General features: G+C 43.8%; 1 protein-coding gene across 4 annotated transcripts in view; it reads left to right on the top strand.

Moving 5' to 3' along the window:
- Tnc (tenascin C) overlaps positions 1 to 16,659 on the top strand; it is an 88,566-nt gene that overhangs the window by 44,437 nt on the left and 27,470 nt on the right. Inside the window, exons 13-14 of one of the 4 annotated variants that reach the window (XM_075945378.1) lie at positions 2,021 to 2,293; positions 4,450 to 4,722. The exons of the other annotated variants lie outside the window; for them this stretch is intronic. Of the exons in view, the coding sequence (XP_075801493.1) occupies positions 2,021 to 2,293; positions 4,450 to 4,722 (546 nt within the window). The remainder of the gene's footprint in view (positions 1 to 2,020; positions 2,294 to 4,449; positions 4,723 to 16,659) is intronic. 4 annotated transcript variants of the gene reach the window in all.

The raw sequence follows: 16,659 nt of genomic DNA, 5'->3' as shown, positions 1-16,659 counted from the left end.
GGATTCCACAAGGCTGGATGTCTCAGTTGGCCTTTATTAAACACTGGACTCCTGAAGAAGGAGGCTCTAATGCCAGTGAAGGAATAAACTTGCCAGTGCGAGCGAGAGCAAGCAGGCAGAGAGGGAGGTTCCCTCCTCCCTCTGTTCTATATGGATGCCAGCAGATGTGGCCCGGATGAAAGCTGGGTCCTCCCCTCTCAAATGGTCAGGCTTGAACGTGGCTCCTCCAGCTTCATGTATTTTATTTTTTAAAGAATAATTCCTCTCAGGTGTACCCAGTGGCTTAGGTTTTTATAATTCCAGTTGCAATTGAGTTGACAACCCAGAATAGCCACCACAGTTGTAAAACCAATGCTGGTACAGAATAGCAGAGGCAGCAAGCTCCCTCAGAGGCAATAAGTAATACTCAGTTCCTAGCCAGACCTCTTCAGATCTGGGAAATGATCTAGCCATCTTGACCAAAAAGTGTCTAGGACTCTCTCTATAAAAGACACTTGGAATAAAAACATTTCCAGGAAAGGACAGGACATTTAAGTTCAATGTTTTTCATTTAAAATGAAGGGGGGAAAAGATTCTACTTGAATTGTCCATTGAAAATATGTTGTTCCATCTATCACAGAAAGCTATGTCTATTCATAAGGGGTCCAGACATAGCTCCCAAGGGGGCTGCAGTGAGTGATCAAATGTGTGGTGGCAAAAAATGTTGATGCTGGCGTCATGCATGTGCCTAGGATTTTTATAATGCCACCAAATTACCAAAAATTTTCTTGTACACACACACACACACACACACACACACACACACACACACACACACACACGTGTGTGGGTGTAAAGTTGGCCATTGCTGTAAACATATAAGAAAGATGTGACACCTGCACATTTACACACACACACACACGTGTGCGTGGGTGTAAAGTTGGCCATTGCTGTGTACAAAGATGTGACCCCTGCACATTTGTGTACACACACACACACACACACATACACACACATGTAAACACACTACTCCCACTCTGTTTCAGAATGAGAGCCTGAGACTGCATTGAGTTCAAAACAGAGACATTTTCCTTACCCCAAATTCATACTTTCTTAATTGGCAATAATGACCGCATTCTTACACAATAAACCAAAACTAATGGTGCTTTGTACCATTTACATTTGCACCAGTTAGCAGCACAGAATCACTTTTAATTAAAAGCAAGCAGGCTCATTTCATCCAGCCTTGCTTTTGTGACATATGCTTCAAGCCAAAAGTGAAGAAGGTTGGGAGAGTGAGAGCCAAACCAGGAATCTATTGTGTAACCTCATGTCCTTGAAAGCTGAGAAAAGCTCAGAGAAACCAGCACACCTGTCAGAACTTGAGACAGTGCCTGGTTCAGAAGTCCGAGTGCAGTGCAGGTAGCCAGCCACAGACGATCTTTTAGAGCTTCAAGTAATAAAATGAGGTGTCAGCCTCTCCCATGTGACTGAACACATCAGCGGGCTCTATTTTTGAAGTTGCCATTTATCAGACACTTGCTATGATTAATGTATGATATGAAGATGTTGAAAAATATTAAGTCATCATCATAGAACCTAATGTGATGGTTCTATTTCAAACTGAAGGCTCAGAGAGAAAGCAAGATTTGCAACCTGACACAGTTTGCCAGTGTCAGAACTCTAACCCGGGTCTACGGACCCCCACCTGTGCTTCTCACTACTCTACTTCCTTAGCCCATTCCAATCCCACGTTTTCCCCGCTGCCCTTCGCCACTGCCTGTGCATCCCTGCAGACTTCCGTGGTTTTGCCTCTCAAGGAGGCGTGATGCAAAATTTCCTTTGCTGACTATTTTCAACTCTTCAACAAAACTATAACCAGAGTATCAAAATATGAATACAAAAATACCCAGAGACCAGGCGTTACCAAAACCACAACATTCTCTCTCCTCTTATGCTTTCCTGGAGTTGGGTTGCGGGCATTTGACTTTCCTGTTCAGTTTGCAGCACTCACTGACAGAAACCTTTCTGCCTTCTTCAGAGGAGCTCCCTCAGCTGGGAGGCTTATCCGTGACCGAGGTCAGCTGGGATGGCCTCACACTCAACTGGACCACAGATGACCTGGCCTATAAGCACTTTGTTATTCAGGTGCAGGAGGCCAACAATGTGGAGGCTACTCAGAATCTCACAGTACCCGGTAGCCTCCGGGCTGTGGAAATCCCAGGCCTCAAGGCTGACACTCCTTATAGAGTCTCCATCTATGGGGTGCTCCAGAGCTATAAAACACCAGTGCTCTCTGCTGAGACTTCCACAGGTATCTGGTATCTTCCCCGCCCATGCCAGTCCTTGTGCTTCCCTGCTCGCTCTCTCTCTCTCTCTCTCTCTCTCTCTCTCTCTCTCTCTCTCTCCCTCTCTCTCTCCAAGAGCATTAGCTTTTCTTTATGGCTGAGACTTTTCCATGCATGGTGCATGCTCAGAGCCCTTTCTGTGAGCTCTTCCTTCATCCCATCCCTTGGCCACAGCAATGATGAGTCATGTAAGATACTGCCCCTTTGGCTCCTATTTGCCTGGCCCATCCTACAATGACATCTCTGAATGAAGGCCAATGGATAACCAGCCTGTAGGTTTTAACTCCTATCTCCAAGCCTGGCAAAGAGAAAGCCCATCCTCACACATGTGAATTTTGATAGAGCACAGATCATTTATTTTAGTGACTCACTTGCTGTCTGAAAACGATACTTCACTATTTCAAAATCCCTCCTTGAGATGGGTCCTACAGGGCTTATACTTAACCAGTGATTCTTTTAAACTAAGTGAGCAGAAGAGAACTGAATTACCCTCGTGTAGGCAATTCTCTCAGAAGCAGAGTCATTGTTAGAACATCAAATGACTTTAATAGCTGACCAAAGAGAGGCAACGTACAATCTGGAGTTGAGAATATCCTGAAGAGAACGTTTTCAGCAGTAGCCCTTGGAGCAAGGAGTATCCCAGGCTACAAATGAAGCAGTGCTAAATTCCCTTTTTGCTCTGTATAAGAGTTGCTCCCTGAAGCACTGGTCCTGGAGTGGATACTTCCCAACCCCCACACCAGTGGTGCATTCTGGTTTACTCATCACCCTCTTCCAGTTACAAATGCTTTCCGCATTCAATGGCCTCTGGGAGTCTGCCCAAGTGAACAGCCCTTCCTAACCCTGTTTTCTGCGGCTCATCTTACGGTGTGCCCTGATGAGTGGCTTTCCAAGAGACTGCTCCCCTTTTTATATTACCGCGAGTAAACACTCACAGAAAATGTTTACGTCTCTGTTGACTCTGCGATTTTGCCTCGCTCATTCTGCGCACTGTCACTGATACGTCCTCGAAACTCCGGCAACGGCTGTGTGGACAGTGACCTCAGAATGCCCGGACACTGCAGTTGAGGCTGTCCTGAATGCTCCTCTGGGTTCTTGTCTAACATCCACAAACGACTCCTTCCCAGAAGGCAGAGCAATCACCCACCACTTCTGATCTTTCCTGCAGATCTTGTGGTTTGGATGCCGCCTGTATTCTGTCTTATGGTACCAACATTCTTAGCATGTAGAGGAGAAGGGCTGTAACTCTTCTGTGTCTCTGAGATTAGGGGTCTTACTCCTTACTGCACAGATTGTATCAGCTTCACAAACACTCCTCATGTGCACCCCTTGCAAGCCAGATTGCTACCGCTCAGAAAAGCAAGAGTTCTGGCAGAACATCTCCTAGGCAAAGTGTAATTTCTTGGATAAATGGCCTGCTGAACTGTTTGGCTCGGCTGTCTTGGAGGGCAATGCAGGACTAGCCTTCTTAGCCCACACAGACACAAGGAAGAGAGGACATGCCATTTTAACAGACGATGAGAACAGCTAGCTGTCCCTTATCTAAAGTATGAAAAATTAGCAAGAGTTGTGCTGAGAGGTGGGTGGATCCTCTCAAGTGCCAAAATCTGAAGCCTCAAGGTCCCACCCAGGGAGGGCCATGGTGTCAGAATTACTTAGCACTCGTTAGATAGATGGGCACCCTCTCAAAGCAAAGAACTGCTAAAGGGGGAAAATGCACTTGGTCCCTGAGGGCAGCTCAAGAGCCTAGCAACTGTCAACCCTCAGGACCCTGAGGCAGAGCTCTGGGAGGCAGGTCCAGCTAAGACATATCCATTCCCACTACAACCAGCCAGCTCATCTCCTGTCCTGAAGTGTCTTGCCAGGCCTGATCATGAATGGCAAATGTAAAGTAGAAAAATCTAATAACCTTATCTTCCTTGGTTCATTTTTCTCTTAACAAAACCCTTTTCTCTTTCATTGGCACTGACTTTTACTGGTAGCATCGCTTGGTCTTGCTGTAGCCTTGAACCATCAGATCTTTCTCCCCAGGCATGATTCGTTCTATTAACCACCTCCACCTCAAAACACAGCCAAAGAAATAATCAATTTGTTTCTTCTCTCCTAATTTCTCATTTTTCAGCCAAAGAACCTCAAATTGGAAACTTAAATGTTTCTGGCGTAACTCATGAGAGCTTCGATCTCTCCTGGACAGCGACCGACGGGATCTTCGACATGTTTGCTATTGAAATTATTGATTCCAATAGGTTGCAGCAAGCGACAGAACGTAATATATCTGGTGCTGACCGAACTGCCCACATCTCAGGGCTCCCCCCTAGTACTGATTTCATTGTCTACCTCTCTGGAATTGCTCCCAGCATTCGGACCAAAACCATCAGTACCACAGCCACCACAGGTACATGAGCATTCTCTAGTTTCTGACACTCTCTCTGCAGTCTGTCAGCAGGATGAAGCCTCTTCATTTCATTGGCCACTGGGGTACAAGCCATGGAATACTGGTTTTCCTAGGTCGCTGGGATACACCATTGCCTAACAAAACTCTCCTCCCACAGCCATCCAAGTGGAACGTTTTCATGAATCTATGTGTCTGATTTATCAGCAGCAGATCATTGTAAATACTGTATGACCCTTTATCCAAGTTGCCATAAAGCATTTGAAAAAAGGAACTCTCCCCTTTGGTAACTTCAAAGTCATCATGAGGATTTTCCAGGGCTTGCAAAGATGTCTCTTCCAGTTAAATTTACTTTTTTTTTTCCCCTAGCATCTTTGTCGTCCTAAAGTCTTGAACAACCTCATACCAAATTATCTTCACGATTTCAGGAAATTTTCAAGAGTATCCTGCTTATTTTCTTGTTTGTTTCCTCTATCTGAAAAAAATGAAAATAGAAGAATAAAGGTAGTTAACTAATCAGATAAGCAGGAGGTAACCACACCGTTCACATCACCTCAACCTCAATACCAGCTGGAGAGGTAAAGATGCCCCTGTCCAGAACATTGAGAGACGTGTAGCAAAAAGGAGTTGATAGTCATGTTCAGATAAGGAGAAGCCCTGGCTCTGGATATCTAACCACGGCATGGTTCTGGGCCAGATGAGTTCTGCTGTGCAGATGAGGGAATCATCTGTGAATTAGGAAGGAGAGGTTTGTACTCTCTAGCAGTATTCTCAGTACATTTGAGGAAATACCTTCTGTTTGCAGTGATTAGCGCACCACACACTAGAAATGCATTTATGTGTGTGTATATAATGTATATATGTATTTATATATAACATATATGTGCAAAAATACAGCTTTTTCATTATAGTTCACAAAAGAGGAACTATTCTGGGGAACCATCAAAATTACCTTCTACTTAGGTCACCAATGATTGTCAGAGACCCCATGTGTATGCTATTTTAGACTGCAAATTATTATCAGGGTTATCCCTAGAAAAGGGGAGCCACAGCCCATTCATGTTTAAGTACAAAAAAAAAAAGATAGGACAAAAATCAGTTGACTACATACACTTGCTTTGAATTGGTTCTCAACAAAGAACAATTCTTATCTGAAAGATGGAGTCTAAAACTTTATGGAATTAGTCTCTGCATTTTTTTTTTTTTTTTTTTTGGATATATTTTCGGAAACATTGGGAATGAGTGAACATAATGTTTACATTTAAAACAAATTCCCCATTCTTTTTTTTTTTTTTATTTATTTATTAAGGATTTCTGCCTCCTCCCCGCAACCGCCTCCCATTTCCCTCCCCCTCCCCCGATCAAGTCACCCTCCCTAATCTGCTCGAAGAGCAATCAGGGTTCCCTGACCTGTGGGAATCCCAAGGACTGCCCACCTCTATCCAGGTCTCCTAAGGTGAGCATCCAAACTGCCTAGGCTCCCCCAAAGCCAGTACGTGCAGTAGGATCAAAAACCCTCTGCGATTGTTCTTGAGTTCTCAGTAATCCTCATTGTCCTCTATATTCAGCCAGTCCGGATTTATCCCATGCTTTTTCAGACCCAGTCCAGCTGGCCTTGGTGAGTTCCCGATAGAACATCCCCATTGTCTCAGTGTGTGGGTGCACCCCTCGCGGTCCTGAGTTCCTTGCTCGCGCTCCGTCTCCTTCTGCTCCTGATTTGGACCTTGAGATTTCTGTCCCGTGCTCCTCTGTCTCTGTCTCCTTTCATCGCCTGATGAAGGTTAATATTTATGAGGATGCCTATGTGTTTGTCTTTGGGTTCACCTTCTTACTTAGCTTCTCTAGGAACATGCATTATAAGCCCAATGTCCTTTAGTTATGGCTAGAAACCAAATATGAGTGAGTACATCCCATGTTCCTCTTTTTGGGTCTGGCTTACCTCACTCAGGATAGTGTTTTCTATTTCCATCCATTTGTATGCAAAATTCAAGAAGTCCTTGTTTTTTACTGCTGAGTAATACTCTAATATGTATATATTCCATACTTTCTTCATCCATTCTTCCGTTGAAGGGCATCTAGGTTGTTTCCAGGTTCTGGCTATTACAAACAATGCTGCCATGAACATAGTTGAGCATATACTTTTGTTGTATGATAGGGCCTCTCTTGGGTATATTCCCAAGAGTGGTATTGCTGGATCCAGGGGTAGGTTGATTCCGAATTTCCTGAGAAACCGAAACACTGCTTTCCAGAGTGGTTGCACAAGTTTGCATTCCCACCAGCAATGGGTGAGTGTCCCCCTTTCTCCACAACCTCTCCAGCAAAGGCTATCATTGGTGTTTTTTATTTTAGCCATTCTGACAGGTGTAAGATGGTATCTTAAAGTTGTCTTGATTTGCATTTCCCTGATCGCTAGGGAAGTTGAGCATGACCTTAAGTGTCTTTTGGCCATTTGAAGTTCTTCTGTTGAGAATTCTCTGTTCAACTCAGTACCCCATTTTATAATTGGATTGATTAGCCTTTTACGGTCTAGTTTCTTGATTTCTTTATATATTTTGGAGATCAGACCTTTGTCAGTTGCGGGGTTGGTGAAAATCTTCTCCCAGTAAGTGGGTTGCCTTTTTGTCTTAGTGACAGTGTCCTTTGCTTTACAGAAGCTTCTCAGCCTCAGGAGGTCCCATTTATTCAATGATGCCCTTAGTGTCTGTGCTGCTGGGGTTATACACAGGAAGTGGTCTCCTGTGCCCATGTGTTGTAGAGTACTTCCCACTTCCTCTTCTATCAGGTTCAGTGTGTTCGGACTGATATTGAGGTCTTTAATCCATTTGGACTTGAGTTTTGTGCATGGTGATAGATATGGATCTATTTTCATTCTTTTACAGATTGACATCCAGTTTTGCCAGCACAATTTGTTGAAAATGCTGTCTTTTTTCCATTGTATACTTTTAGCTCCTTTATCGAAAATCAGGTGCTCATAGGTTTGTGGGTTAAAGTCAGGGTCTTCTATTCGATTCCATTGGTCGACTTCTCTGTTTTTATGCCAATACCATGCTGTTTTCAATACTGTAGCTCTATAATAGAGTTTGAAGTCAGGGATGGTAATGCCTCCAGACAATCCTTTATTGTATAAGATTGTTCTGGCTATCCTGGGTTTTTTGTTCCTCCATATAAAGTTGATTATTGTCTTCTCCAGATCTGTGAAGAATTTTGATGGGATTTTGATGGGGATTGCATTGAATCTATAGATTGCTTTTGGTAGAATTGCCATTTTTACTATGTTGATCCTCCCAATCCAAGAGCAAGGGAGGTCCTTCCATTTTCTGGTGTCCTCTTCAATTTCTTTCTTCAATGACTTATAGTTCTTGTCGAATAGATCTTTCACTTCCTTGGTCAGGGTTACCCCTAGATATTTTATGCTATTTGTGGCTATCGTGAAAGGTGATGCTTCTCTGATTTCCCTCTCTGTTTCCTTATCCTTAGTGTAAAGGAAGGCAACTGATTTTTTGGAGTTGATCTTGTATCCTGACACATTACTAAAGGTGTTTATCAGCTGTAGGAGTTCTTTGGTAGAATTTTTGGGGTCACTTATGTATACTATCATATCATCTGCAAATAATGAAAGCTTAACTTCTTCCTTTCCAATACAAATCCCCTTGATCTCCTTATGTTGTCTTATTGCTATTGCTAGAACTTCAAGCACTATATTGAAGAGGTATGGAGAGAGTGGACATCCTTGTCGTGTTCCTGATTTTAGTGGGATGGCTTTGAGTTTTTCTCCATTCAATTTAATGTTAGCTGTTGGCTTGCTGTAAATAGCTTTTATTATATTTAGGTAGGATCCTTGTATCCCTATTCTCTCCAAGACCTTTATCATGAAGGGGTGTTGAACTTTGTCGAATGCTTTTTCAGCATCTAATGAAATGATCATATGATTTTTTTCTTTCAGTTTATTTATATGATGGATTACATTGATAGATTTTCGTATGTTGAACCAGCCCTGCATCTCTGGGATGAAGCCTACTTGATCATAATGGATAATTTTTCTAATGTGTTCTTGGATTCGGTTTGCCAGTATTTTGTTGAGGATTTTTGCGTCGATGTTCATGAGTGAGATTGGCCTGTAATTCTCCTTCCTGGTTGAGTCTTTGTGTGGTTTTGGTATCAAAGTAACTGTAGCTTCATAGAAGGAGTTTGGTAATGACCCTTCTGTTTCTATATTGTGGAATACATTAAGGAGTATAGGTATTAACTCTTCTTGGAAGTTCTGGTAGAATTCCGCCTGAAACCATCTGGTCCTGGGCTTTTTTTGGTAGGGAGGTTTTTGATAACCTCTTCTAATTCTTCGCGACTAACAGGTCTGTTTAGATTGTTCACCTGGTCCTGGTTTAACTTTGGTATATGGTATTTATCTAAAAAAGTGTCCATTTCTTTTATATTTTCCAGTTTTGTGTTATACAGGCTTTTGTAGTAAGATCTAATGATTCTCTGAATTTCCTCTGTGTCTGTGGTTATGTCCCCCTTTTCATTTCTGATCTTATTTATTTGTGTGTTCTCTCTCTGTCGTTTAATTAGTTTGGATAGGGGTTTGTCGATCTTGTTGACTTTCTCCAAGAACCAGCTTTTTGTTTCATTGATTCTTTGGACTGTTTTCTGTGTTTCTATTTTGTTGATTTCGGCCCTCAGTTTTATTATTTCCAATCTTCTACTTCTCCTGGGCGCGTCTGCTTCTTTTTTTTCTAGAGCTTTCAGGTGTGTTGTTAAGTCCCCAATGTATGCATTTTCCGTTTTCTTTAAGTGGGCACTTAGTGCTATGAACTTTCCTCTTAGCACTGCTTTCATTGTGTCCCATAGGTTTGAGTATGTTGTCTCTTTATTTTCATTAAATTCAAGGAAGACTTTAATTTCTTTCTTAATTTCTTCCTTGACCCAGGTGTGGTTCAGTAGTTGACAGTTCAGTTTCCATGAGTTTGTCGGCTTTCTGTGGGTAGCATTGTTGTTGCCTTCTAACTTTAATCCATGGTGATCAGATAGGACACAGGTGGACACTGATATTTTTTTGTATCTGTGGAGGTTTCCTTTGTTTCCAAGTATGTGGTCAATTTTTGAGAAGGTTCCATGAGCTGCAGAGAAGAAGGTATATTCTTTCCTATTTGGGTGGTATGTTCTATAGATGTCTGTTAAGTCCATTTGCTTCATTACCTCCAATAATTCTCTTAATTCTCTATTAGGTTTCTGTCTGATTGATCTGTCCCTTGTAGAGAGAGGTGTGTTGAAGTCTCCTACTACTAGTGTGTGTGGTTTGATGTCTGCTTTGAGTTCTAGTAATATTTCTTTTACATAAGTGGGTGCTTTTATATTGGGGGCGTAGATATTCAGAATTGAGACTTCATCCTGACAAATTGTTCCTGTTATGAGTATAAAGTGACCATCTCGGTCTCTTCTGATTGATTTTAGTTTGAAGTCAGTTTTGTTAGAAATTAATATGGCCACACCTGCTTTTTTCTTAGGACCATTTGCTTGAAACACCTTTTCCCAACCCTTTACTCTGAGTAGGTGCCTGTCTTTGTGGTTGAGATGTGTTTCTTGCAAACAGCAGAATGTTGGATCCTGTTTTCGTATCCAATCTTTTAGCCTGTGCCTTTTTATAGGTGAATTGAGCCCATTAATATTAAGTGATATTAATGACCAGTGGTTGCTTACTCCGGTTATTCTTATTGCTTTTGGTTGTAGAGATTGTGTGTCTCCCTTCTTTGAGATGTGCTGGTGAAGGGTCACTAGATGCCCGGGTTATTGTAGGCAGTGTTGGCAGTGTTGGATTCCTTGGGTTGTGATTTTCCTTCTATTACTTTCTGTAGGGCTGGATTTGTGGCTACGTATTGTTTAAATTTATTCTTATCCTGGAATGTCTTGATTTCTCCATTTATAGTGAACGAAAGCTTGGCTGGGTATAGTAGTCTGGGCTTGCATCCATGGTCTCTTAGCTTCTGCAGAACATCTATCCAGGACCTTCTGGCTTTCATAGTTTCCATAGAGAAGTCAGGTGTAAGTCTGATCGGTTTACCTTTATAAGTTACTTGCCCTTTTTCCTTTGCAGCTCTTAATATTCTTTCTTTAACCTGTATATTTTGTGTTTTGATTATTATATGGCGAGGAGATGTTTTTCTTTGATCCAGTCTGTTTGGTGTTCTGTATGCTTCTTGAATATTTAAGTGAATATCTTTCTTTAAGTTGGGAAAGTTTTCTTCCATAATTTTGTTGAATATATTTTCTGGGCCTTTGAGCTGTGACTCTTCTCCTTCATCTATACCTATTATTCTTAAGTTTGGTTTTTTTATTGTGTCCCATATTTCCTGAATGTTTTGTGTTGAGAATTTGTTGGTTTTGCTGTTTTCTTTGATCTGTTCGTTTATTTTCTCTATGGTGTCTTCAGCATCTGAGATTCTTTCTTCTATCTCTTGTATTCTAATGATTATGCTTGTTTCTGTAGACTCTGCTCGTTGACCTAGATTTTCCATATCCGGCTGGTCCTCAGTTTGTATTTTCTTCCTTGCCTTCATTTCAGTTTTCAATTCTTGAACTGTTTCCATTACCTGTTTGATCGTTTTATCTTGGTTTCCCAGGGTATCATGTACATATTTACTCATTTCTTCAAACTTTTTGTTATACTTCTCATCCATTTCTATAAGGGCATTTTTTACATGTTGTTTAAGGGACTCTATTGCGTTCATAAAGTCAATTTTTTCCACTTCTTCTGTGTTAGATTGTTCAAATACCTCTGTTGTAAGATCCTTGGGTTCTGGTGTTTTCATGTTGTTTTTCAGATTATTGGGTGAGTTCTTGCCTTGGCGTCTGCCCATCTCCTCCTATTAATCCTATCTAATAGGTCTTTTAAAAACCGGATCAGGTTTCCCTGCTGGCCCAGGGCTCCGCTTACAAAATGCCCTCGCTCTGTTTCCTGGTTTCTGCCGCAGGCCAAGAACCCTCTCACCCCTCTGAAGGGTCTTCCGGACAGGACCAGGCTCCCCGTTTGCCAGTGACCTGGCCAAACAAAGGCCTACCTCTTTGATTTGATTGTAGTAGGGCGATCTGCTCTCCTTATTGCCCGCCTGACTCTGCTGCTTGCGTCTGCTGCCGCGCTGGTCTCCCAAAGCCTCGTCCTGAATGCAGTGTCGCTCCGCCGCGTCTGGCCGCCGGCGCTCCGCCTCTGTGCGTCTGGCCGCCGGCGCTCCGCCTCTGTGCGTCTGGCCGCCGGCGCTCCGCCTCTGTGCGTCTGGCCGCCGGCGCTCCGCCTCTGTGCGTCTGGCCGCCGGCGCTCCGCCTCTGTGCGTCTGGCCGCCGGCGCTCCGCCTCTGTGCGTCTGGCCGCCGGCGCTCCGCCTCTGTGCGTCTGGCCGCCGGCGCTCCGCCTCTGTGCGTCTGGCCGCCGGCGCTCCGCCTCTGTGCGTCTGGCCGCCGGCGCTCCGCCTCTGTGCGTCTGGCCGCCGGCGCTCCGCCTCTGTGCGTCTGGCCGCCGGCGCTCCGCCTCTGTGCGTCTGGCCGCCGGCGCTCCGCCTCTGTGCGTCTGGCCGCCGGCGCTCCGCCTCTGTGCGTCTGGCCGCCGGCGCTCCGCCTCTGTGCGTCTGGCCGCCGGCGCTCCGCCTCTGTGCGTCTGGCCGCCGGCGCTCCGCCTCTGTGCGTCTGGCCGCCGGCGCTCCGCCTCTGTGCGTCTGGCCGCCGGCGCTCCGCCTCTGTGCGTCTGGCCGCCGGCGCTCCGCCTCTGTGCGTCTGGCCGCCGGCGCTCCGCCTCTGTGCGTCTGGCCGCCGGCGCTCCGCCGCGTCTGGCCGCCGGCGCTCCGCCGCGTCTGGCCGCCGGCGCTCCGCCGCGTCTGGCCGCCGGCGCTCCGCCGCGTCTGGCCGCCGGCGCTCCGCCGCGTCTGGCCGCCGGCGCTCCGCCTCTGTGCGTCTGGCCGCCGGCGCTCCGCCGCGTCTGGCCGCCGGCGCTCCGCCGCGTCTCTAGTCTCTGCATTTTAATTTTGACTATAATGGTGACTTAAATGGGATTTTCATATATAATCTTCTTTCTTTCATAGACAACTTTCTTCCCATCCACATCCCTACCTCAAATATGATCCCAGGAGCTTGCCCTAGCTTCTTACAGAAGTTACTTGTTTTGATCATACTCTGTCCTGGGTCATCCTGAAATTCTGCCATCCCTAGCCTTGAATAAGCCTTGCTCGAATTGCACTATTTACCTGCACAGGCCACGAGGCAGGCAGCATGCTCAGGTCCTGGTGGTCCATACAGCACAAGTGCATCCCACGAGGCAGGCAGCATGCAGCACAGGGGTTCTTCCCACCAGGGGTTCTTCAGTCTGTATGGAGCCCCTCTGAGCAACATTTTAAAAGTCAGCTACTACCCATTATCATCCCCTTACTTCTTACTTACAGATCTGTCTCAATTTGATAGAAGCATCTAATCAGAGCTTTACAGCTTTAAAATAAGAAACTCGGGAGTCTCAATGCTCTTCCCTGCATAGCCACTGCCATCTGCTTGTATTGAGTTGACTTGACTCATTTTGTTTCAGTTCCTAAACCATCTTTTCCTCTACCCCTCATAGCGCTCATTCTAATCTGGCTCTGGCCTTTCTAATCAAAGTCTCCTGTGTCTCACTCAAAGGAATGTCTGCATGCTGTTTGGGGTCAAAGTGATCTATAGTTGCTTTCCATCTGCCAGGATTTTATTTATCGGGGGCCTTAGACTGTTAAGAAAGAAACTCTAAATCGCAGCTGAAACCTCATAGGAAGACCCAGTTTTGGCCATCTTGTTCTGGAGATGTCTCGTTTGTCTGAATTCGTGACAAATAGGCTGCTCTCTTTTGACATCTGCTCTGGCAAGCCTGTGCTGTCACCCACTGTTGTCTGTTCAAAGCACCAGAACTTTCTTCCCATCCATCAGCTTGTCAAAATTACAGTGCATGCAGAGCCTGTTCCAAGCATTAAGTCTTTAAACGTGTCTGTCTCTTTTTGAAGCAGACAGCATGTCAGGGAAGTATTTGTAAGGGTTAGAAGGGGTGGGAGAAAAGCGTCCCTTGTTTGCATGGAATGCTGAACACACCCCGACTAGCATTCTCTTCCTGGGACGTGTCTGACGTCTCCCATTGCAGTGCGGTTGCATCCTCTGGGCATTGGATGAAGGTAACACTAACTGAGAACCACGCATCTGCATGATGACAGTGCTGGTACTGCCAGTCGTCTCACAGTCACAGGAGAAGAGTGATAGACTCTATATTTAATTCAGGAGATTGCTTCTATAGCAAAAGATGGTGGAGAACTGCATTCCATCTGGAGGACTTTATTCTCCCTGTGGGTGGAAAAGCTTGCCAATGTGGTGGTGAAAACTTCAGCATTATCAGCACCTCAAATTGACAGGAAAGAAAAGCCACACCATGTAAGCTGTTTCTGAGCCAGATTGGTTTGACCCTTAGAGACCTTGGAGCACGTATGCCATGCGGCTTTGCAGTTAAAATTTACCCAAAAAAAGCCCATTCTTTTTTTTATTATTGATTTTTTTATTGAACTCTACATTTTTCTCTGCTCTTCTTCCTGTCTCTCCCCTCCCCTTCAACCCCCCCCCCAAAGTTTCCATGCTCCCAATTTACTCGGGAGATTAATCTTTTTCTACTTCCCACGTAGATTAGATCTATGTAAGTCTCTTTTAGGGTCCTCATTGTTGTCTAAGTTCTCTGGGATTGTGATTTGTGGGCTGGTTTTCTTTCAACCCCAGATTCTATGAATAGCTCAGTATTCTAGGAATACTGTTTCTCTTTAAAATGCAGCCTGGTTCGACTTACTTCACATTATTATTGCTTAATAAATGAGGAGGAGGCTGGTCCCACGTACATCTGAGGAGATACTAGCTGTGAAGAACTATTGTGTTAAATGAGCTGCTTGTTACTAACTGTTTAAGGGACAAGCGAAGTTTTGCCTCAACACAACTCCCTTTTTACAAAGATTCCATTAGGTAAATTCCCTAATCAAGGAATTTGGTGCTTATCTTCATGTTTTCTACAGCTTTTGCATATACCAGATGTTTATTAATGGGAATCATCTTCATTTACATAGCATTTGGAGTGAGGCATGGATTTTCCCATTATGCATACATGTAAGTTTCCAATGCCCTTGAAGAAATTCCACATACATGTGGATATTAGCCTTTAATTTGTGGAGATACACACACACACACACACACACACACACAGTGTATTTACTATATTTTCTTACCAGCTTATCCACCAATGGACTAGAGTTGCTATATAACAATAACAATGACACTAAATGCAAATTTCTAACCCTGAAAAACAATGCCACTCCTGAGAAGGAGAGGGCCATCAAAACCCCTTGTGGAAGCTCTTCACACTTGTCTAAAGCTTCATGAATCTCTGGGCTCATTTTATAGAATTTTTATCCACACTGTAGAGAGTCTAGATAAAGAGTAAAATCTACATTAGTGGCGATCTAGAGCAGGAATTTTGTCCACAAATTGTGGCAGGTAAGATGTAAAGGGCCTATCCTAGTATCTGAGAAGTTCAGTAAATACTATAATTTGTCATTTAAAAAAACTTGCCCCAAGCCAAACAAAAAAACTTATGCAAAACAGCCAAGCACAACAAACTGACAAGTTCAACCTAGGAAGGCTGGTCATTTGCTAAACTTTACCCACCTATTAAATTTGACCTGTGACATTTCTTTGAAACACGTAAAGACATGATGCCTATTTTCTGTCCTGGTCCTACCTAAGTCAATGGTAACGGCTGCCATGGTTTCAGAAAAGGAAACTCAAAGAATGGTTAGAAATTCTATTCTAACAGTAACTCTCAAGACACAAATGTGGTCTTCTGTTTTCACTAAGCCAGTCCCTCCTAGAGTCTAAATCACCATAAGGAAGATATGTCAATAAGTATAGCTCAATATGTATGGTAGCTGAGATCAAGCCTAGTTGATATTTAACCTCTCTCGCATCATCTTGTCAACATAGCCTTGGCAAGTTGCAAATTTATTTGAACCCCAATTTCCTCGTGTTAGGGAAGAAGGTACCCACTGGTGCTCTTGGCCTCCTATGTAGGAATCTAGCAGACATGGGTTCTCTGGGTATTCTAGAAGTGCTATGTCCCTCCTGTTGTCTCCCAACAGTAAAGTGGTCTTGTTAAAAATAAACAACAAGGCTGGGGTGTAGCTCAGAGTTAAAGTCCCTAGCCCATCATGAGTAAGGTATTAGATTTTCTCATTATTCCTGTACATAAGTAGCAAAAAGAACCAACACGCCTAGATGAAACAATAGAAGAACTTCCTCTTAGTAGTACATTGAGTGGGTGGCATAAGATTTTAAATTGTTATTTTTTTTCAATCATCAAATGTAAATTTAAGCCATTTCATAAGTAACATAGAAAGAACAGGTGTGAGCAGAGAGTCTTAGTACCCCAAGAACACAGATCCCATCAGGCCCTTACTTGTCACCTTCTGTTGGGCCTCCCACAGACTTGAGAGAAGAGAGGGAGGCTGAAAGAGGGACGCTCAGGAAGGAAGAATAGATCCAGTTACAGTGTTGTTTCTGCTAATCCATAATGTGAATAGACTCTACGCTTTGAAAGAGGCATACCAAAAAAGAAGACAATGAATAGGAAAGACTAGGGGTGTGGGTGAGACAAGCGTTCGTCTGAATAATTAGGCTGAAAGTACCTGTTTTCACTGGAACTCACTGCTTGGATGGCGCAGAGTTACAGAGGCCAGCAAAAAAGAAAGTCAGCACTTATCTAAACAAAAGCAACATCTGAGACCCTTGCTTTACAAAGCAAGATGGTTTGAACAGTAAATATAATTTCATCTTTGCTTTGATAAAGCTACAATTCTTGGGAAATCTTCTCATGAAAAAATATTCCACAAAATAAACTTCAACTGCTTCCAAATCC

Source organism: Microtus pennsylvanicus, chromosome 13 (genome assembly GCF_037038515.1).
Source record: "Microtus pennsylvanicus isolate mMicPen1 chromosome 13, mMicPen1.hap1, whole genome shotgun sequence".
In the NCBI taxonomy this organism is placed as follows: Eukaryota; Metazoa; Chordata; class Mammalia; order Rodentia; family Cricetidae; genus Microtus; species Microtus pennsylvanicus.
This window is presented reverse-complemented; position numbering and strand designations above follow the sequence as displayed.